This window comes from Neopsephotus bourkii, unplaced genomic scaffold, assembly GCF_033783945.1.
Source record: "Neopsephotus bourkii isolate Nb327-2 ecotype Australia unplaced genomic scaffold, CSIRO-AGI_Nbou_v1 NB_994, whole genome shotgun sequence".
Classification (NCBI taxonomy): domain Eukaryota; kingdom Metazoa; phylum Chordata; class Aves; order Psittaciformes; family Psittacidae; genus Neopsephotus; species Neopsephotus bourkii.
The window spans coordinates 1,042,032-1,048,694 of NW_026901486.1; the positions used below are offsets into that span (position 1 = coordinate 1,042,032).

The window sequence follows — 6,663 nt, forward strand, 5'->3', positions numbered from 1 at the left end:
AACTTGGTACATCTTTCAAGACAGCAGAAGTACTCTGCTCATCCAAAGAGCAAGAAAAGTCACCAATCCCAACAACACAGGAGAGCTTTGCTTTCATCTCCAAGGAAAAGAAAACATTCATAATTGACAAGGTCTTAAATGACATTGAGGAAACACACGGAAATAAAGCCCAGGCACAGCAGATGCCATAACAATATGCATATTTTTAAACGTTGGTGTTACAAAGAACATTTATAACTAGTTTGAGGCAATTTCCAGCATTAGCACAAACATGCTGAAAGCTTTACCAGAGGCGCACATGTTTTCAAGCATGGTACGCAGTGAAGTTGACCAAGACAACTTCTCTGCCCCAACAAACAGCGTGTATATATACGTGTATACACACACCCACACGAATTTCCAGGTCACAGGGTAAGCGCTTTAGTTTAAGCAGGTGTCTTTGAAAATTTCCGGTTACCTTCAGGTCTTGTTTGGATATATCCGTGTGGGAAACTGCTCGGATCCTGCCCGACTTCCAGGGCCATTCCAAGATGCGGTTGGTATCCCACGACCTGTCCTCTTCTTCCGAGAGGCTGAGGAACCTCTTCCCCACGAGCAGCGACCAGCTCCCCTCAAGCCTCAGCACCATTTTAACTCATCGGGAGACCTCCAGAGCAGAAACCGATGAAGGAGGAGAATAAGAAACCAAGACCAACGGAGGCGGCGGTCAGCTGGCAGCCCCCCGCCCGCCTTCGCTCACGGGGAGCCGCGGGAGCCGGGAGATACGTTGCTTTCCTTCTCTTTCTCCTGTTCCCCCCCTTTCCTTCGCTCCCTCCCCCGCTTCTTCCCAAGCGGCTCAAGCCGAGCCCTCGGACACCCGCAGGATGCCCACGGTCCTGTTAATCATTGCCTCAGTGGGGGTGGCTGCAAGGAAATACCACAAGCTGCTGCAGTGCAGCTCCCGGAGATCCCCACGGCTGGCGACCGTCTCCCTGCCTCCTCGTCAGCCCCGCCGCCTCTTTGTTCCCTCCCTCAGAAGAGCCGAAACGGGGGGCGACAGCTGAAGAGAACGCAGGGGAACAAGCGGCCCGGCGGAGCTCCTTCCGGACGCCTGCTCTGCGTTACCAACACCCGCTCCTGCTCATCTCAAACACCGCTCCCCTTATGCCCTTACCCTCACCTGCTTCTCCCTCCCCAGCCCCTGCCGCCACACGGCGCACCCCGCGGTGGGTCAGACAGCGCCGGGCCCGCGGTCTCCGCGAAGGGCCCCGCCGGCAGCCGCTGCGCAGCGCGGCACTGCCCGGCCCCTCAGCAGCGCGCCCTCCCGCCTGCTCCCCACCCCAGAGCGCAGCCGGCCCTCACCGCTCCATCCCGCGTTCCTATTGGCTGTAGCGAGGCATCGGGGCGGGGCTAAAGACAAGCCTCCCGCTGTGATTGGTCTAAAGGGGCGGTGCCCGCGCGCTCGGCCACGCCTCGAAACCGTTGCTCAGCAGATGGCGGATCACAAAAAAGGGATGGTATCCTTCCGCGAAGCGTCGAGGGAAGGAGTCCTCCAGCACGCCTACGTTGCCGGAGAGCTCAAAGATGGGGCCAAGTGTGGAGAATCAAATATATTTTAGGCAGTTTTGCATGTTAAGGCTTGTGTTTGTGCCTCAGGAGAGCTGAGCCTTAAGCCATAAGGCCCGTTTTTTGAGGTGGCGGAAGGATCCGAGAGAGGCAAGAGGCGTGAATCGTCCGGTTATACGTGCAGCTCGCGGCGTACTCAGATATAGCACAGGGGGAGGGGGCACATGCGGGGCGCTGTTGCGCAGGCGCGGAGTGGCAAGGTGCACCTGCGGGGGCGCTGCGGGACGGCCTCTGCGCCTGCGCAGGACCGGCACCTGCCCCGGGGCTGCGTCTGCGCATGCGCAATAAAATCGGGGAATGGGGAGGGGCGGGTGGAGGCGAGTTGAGCCCGCCGCCATCTTGTTGGGGTGCATTGGTGGCTGAAGTGAGCTTACATGCCTGGGTCGTGTGTAGTGGGAGAGGTGGCGGGGGAAAGAATAATGTGGTGATAGAGGTTCCTCGGGAGGATGGCGGGCTTTGGAGAAGCTCTGGCTGGAGTTGATGTGGGTTATGGAGTTGTGTCTGCAATAAAATGGCTTCCACCACCTCGGGTGTCTCATTGGTTTCATGCGAGAGATGTGTGTCCTAATGAAAGAGTAGCCAAGGTAGTAAAGAGGGCATGTAGTTAAAGTGAAGATACGGTAATGAGGTAGCTGGTGGTATTCTGAGTGACCTCACATGACACAGAATCATAGACTAACTAGGGTTGAAAAGGGCCTTAAGATCATCCAGTTCCAGCCCATTCCATGGGCAGGGACACCTCACATTAAACCATGTCACCCAAAGCTCTGTCCAGCCTGGCCTTGAACACTGCCAGGGATGGAGCATTCACAACCTCCCTGGGCAACCCATTCCAGTGCCTCACCACCCTTACAGGAAAGAATTTCCTCCTCATATCCAATCTAAACTTCCCCTGTTTAAGTTTGAACCCATTACTCCTTGTCCTATCACTACAGTCCTTAATGAAGAGTCCATCCCCAGCATCCCTATAGGCCCCCTTCAGATACTGGAAGGCTGCTATGAGGTCTCCACGCAGCCTTCTCTTCTCCAGGCTGAACAGCCCCAACTTTCTCAGCCGATCTTCATACAGGAGGTGCTCCAGTCCCCTGATCATCCTCGTGGCCTCCTCTGGACTTGTTCCAACAGTTCCATGTCCTTTTTATGTTGAGGACACCAGAACTGCACACAATACTCCAGGTGAGGTCTCACGAGAGCAGAATAAAGGGGCAGGATCACCTCCTTCGGCCTGCTGGTCACACTCCTTTTGATGCAGCCCAGGGTACGGTTGGCTTTCTGGGCTGCAAGCGCACACTGAAGCTGGCTCATGTTCATTTTCTCATCGACCAGCACCCCCAAGTCCTTCTCCGCAGGGCTGCTCTGAATCTCTTCTCTGCCCAGCCTGCAGCTGTGCCTGGGATTGCTCCGACCCAGGTGTAGGACCTTGCACTCGGCATGGTTAAACTTCATGAGGTTGGCATCAGGCCATGCCAAGATGCATGCTCATCTGTTACCACAGGATGAGCATTATTACCAGAGGATGTGGGAGGAGAAATGAAGAATGTACCCAAGGCCAAGAAGCTGTTGAGTCATCCAACTGACTAGAAACCGGTGGGTGTTCAGCTTTGGGTTTCCACCACAAAACATGTCTGAGCTCCAGAAGTCACCATCAAACAGCAGCAGAGTATCTGCTGCAGGTAGGACATTCCTGCCACGTTAAGGTCTCATCCTCCCTGTTCTCAAGGAAGCCAGTCCCACACTTGTGTTAAATGCATCTGTAAGCCTTTTCCCACCAGTTTCCTTCATGCCTCTCCACTGGCCACTTGTCTACTGCTACGTTCAGACACATCCATGTGTGAAATCCAGAATTCTCTGTGTGCCATGAATGATGCTCTTCATTAGGGACTGTAGCAATAGGACAAGGGGTGACTGGTTCAGACTTAAACAGGGGAAGTTCAGGTTAGATATAAGGAAGAAGTTCTTCACTGTGAGGGTGGTGAGGCACTGGAATGGGTTTCCCAAGGAAGTTGTGAATGCTCCATCCCTGGCAGTGCTCAAGGCTGGGTTGGACAGAGCCTTGGGTGACATGGTTTAGTGTGAGGTGTCCCTGCCCATGGCAGGGGGTTGGAACTGGATGATCTTAAGGTCCTTTCCAACCCAAACCATTCTGTGATTCAGTGTGTCATTCACACCATGGAAATCCAGCAGCCCAGTTCCCCTGATAACTTCTAACGTCAGTGACTTGTAGTCATAAGATGAAACTAGTAATTTGTAGCATTATTGCCAGGGAAAACAAACAAGTCAAAGTGAATAATAGAAAGTGAGTCTCTTCCATCAGCAACTGCATGTAGCCTGAAGAGAAACTCATTATTTGACACCGAATGGAGAATCCGTCTCGTTTACTTCTCAGGTTTAGATAGTTAATATATAGACCAGACCTGCAACATGGAATTTGTGATAAGATATTGTATAAAGCAAGCTACATTTGAAACTACCACATTACTTGTTTCCTTGTAGGTACTAGGCTCTTGTAACAGCTGCTTTACAATGTATCCGTCATGCTATATAGGTGTTGTATACCAATCCCTGTTTAAATCCCTTAGTTTTTATGTATATAAAACACATTGCCTCAAAGAGTAGCTGATTAATACATACAGGAAGAGTCATGTTAGGCAATAAAGAAGCAATATTAGTCAATACAATAGATCAAACTGTTGGTAGCATTCCACTTGCCCAATGGTGATTTATCTTTTCCATTAGCACTGGAATAAAGGACAGCTTTAAGGAGAGACTTGAAAGACAACACTGAGTTTTCTGATTGAGCAGCTCCCACGTGCAAAGAGGAACATGAAGATTGATCAAAGATGTTTTAAAATGTGATGGTTTGGGTAGGTATTGGCCTAGGGGGCCAAGAGTAAGAGCAAGCACAGGGTGATAGCTACAGTGACATAGTCCATTAATGACCTTGAAAATGAAATAAATAGAACCACGGAACGATTTGGGTTGGAAGGGACCTTAAAGCTCATCCAGTTCTAACCCCCTGCCATGGGCAGGGACCCCTTCCACTAGAGCAGCTTGCTCCAAGCCCCTGTGTCCAACCTGGCCTTGAACACTGACAGGGATGGGGCAGCCACAGCTTCTCTGGGCACCCTGTGCCAGCGCCTCAGCACCCTCACAGGGAAGAGCTTCTGCCTAAGAGCTCAGCTCAGTCTCCCCTCTGGCAGGTTAAAGCCATTCCCCCTTGGCCTGTCCCTACAGGCCCTTATCAAAAGTCCCTCTCAGAGGCCTGTGATCAAAATGCAACATTCTCAATGTACGTGAAGTAAAATAAATCAGCAGAGATCAGCAGAGAAGATGGTGAAGCAGACAGAGTTGACAAGAACCTGAACAAAAAAATCTACTATTCAGGGTACAAAGAAGCTCAGTCCTGAAAAAGTAGAGGGATTCAAAACCAAGGGTGTAGAAGTTGAAGCTAGATAATAATAATAATAATAATAATAATAATAATAATAATAATACATTTACTATAAACTATATTAATATTTGAAAATTAAATAATATAGTAATATATTAGGATTAAAAAGATAAAATTTATTATTATTATTATTATTGGAGGATAATTATCTACTTACTTCACTCCATTAGAATTCTTTGGTCCTTGAAGAAGTTAGATCAGGACCAAATATCTTACGAAAATCATTTAGCTTCTTTAAAAGTTATACATTTGGATAACCTGTGAAGTCCTGGGTCAAAAAGTCAAAGATAAAACCTTTCAAATAGTGACTATAAACATCTCTGAAATTGTTGTGTAGTTCCAGAATGCATTTCCCAGGATTTGAATTGTACAATACAGAAAAAGAAATTAGGTTATTTGATGGATTATTATAGTAAACTATGGAGCTTATTACCTGGTTATTTTATCAGCACTCACAACAGTCTGCACTAAAACCAATGTCTGCTAGAAAAGTTGTGTGTGTATGACAAGAGAAATATCAGATGTTTAGTAATAACTTTCAAACTAACCCTGTGATAACAGCACACATGCAGCTATCTCACACTGGATTGTAGATGTCTCTCAAGAAGAGGATGCCAATCAAACTAGTGCTGTCAAGAGGCAGAACTGATAAAGCGGCAAAGCAGCAGATTTTGACCTGTTCTTGTGCTTGCAAGAAGTCTTGAACTTCATTTTTTACAGCAGGCTCTGCCTCCTGGGTTGAGCTACTAATAGATAAACCTTTAGCTCCCATTTGAGAAAGGAGGAATCCCTGCAAACGGGTGCTCTTCAAGCAGCAACTGCAGAACACACTTGAATAAATTCTTCCTTTCAGCCACCATTAAGGAACAATACTTCTCTTTTGTGCATGGTACCACTAGGAAAGAAGTGTGAGAGGACTTTGGATGCAGAGAAATTGGAATTTAACAGCACAGGCAATAAAACCCAATAGCCAATTTTATAACTATCAAGACCTAAAAATTTCCACATTTAGGCATTTAAGCCTCCTTCTGTGCATCTAAAATCTGGATGTGGTATTCAAGTATTCGTGCTTGGAAATTCGTCTCCCACTAACTACAAGTATTTGTTATCACCAAGCGAGAAAGGGGTATTTTATTCAGAGCAGGGCCTGAAGCTAACATTAAATATCATAGCACCATGCTCTCAGAGGATGATTTCTGTGCTAAGTGAGGACAGATGGTTTTTCAGGGCTCTCTTACTGCATTTCCAAGGTAAGGCTACAAGTTTGTGTGCAGTTACAGCACACAATGATCAGTGCAAGGTATTATGGATGCTGTAAATCTACCGTAGTGACATTTAAAGGTATTCATCCTCGGTCCAAGCCCCTTTGGGTAGGATGCTGGGAAGCACAGAAAAATAATATAAAGTCCTTTATCTTCTGATGATAAATGATGAAGGTGTAAAGATGTGCAGTTAAAGTTGAAAGTGCTTATGGTCACATACCAGCCCTGATAACCAGTCATGGGACTTTGGGAAATACCCAACAGTTTCATTTCTCCAGTACATCTTGAGATATGGTGCTAAAGACTGAGTGATAACACACTACCTAAAGCTTTCTTATTCACTAC

At 47.9% G+C, this 6,663-nt stretch overlaps 1 protein-coding gene across 4 annotated transcripts in view; it reads right to left on the minus strand.

Moving 5' to 3' along the window:
- Positions 1 to 1,286, minus strand: part of KDM3A (lysine demethylase 3A) — a 35,935-nt gene extending 34,649 nt beyond the window's left edge. For 2 of the 4 annotated variants that reach the window (XR_009726448.1, XM_061359731.1), the window contains exons 1-2: positions 1,160 to 1,286; positions 458 to 646 (exon numbers count right to left, since the gene is read on the minus strand). Coding sequence is in view for 1 of the 4 variants with exons in the window: in XM_061359731.1 (XP_061215715.1) it covers positions 458 to 628 (171 nt within the window). In the remaining 3 variants the exon portion in view is untranslated. Of the gene's footprint in view, positions 1 to 457; positions 647 to 1,153 lie in introns of all 4 variants that reach the window. The other 2 variants (XR_009726447.1, XR_009726446.1) reach the window with 2 other exon arrangements.
- Positions 1,287 to 6,663: the final 5,377 nt, after the last annotated feature.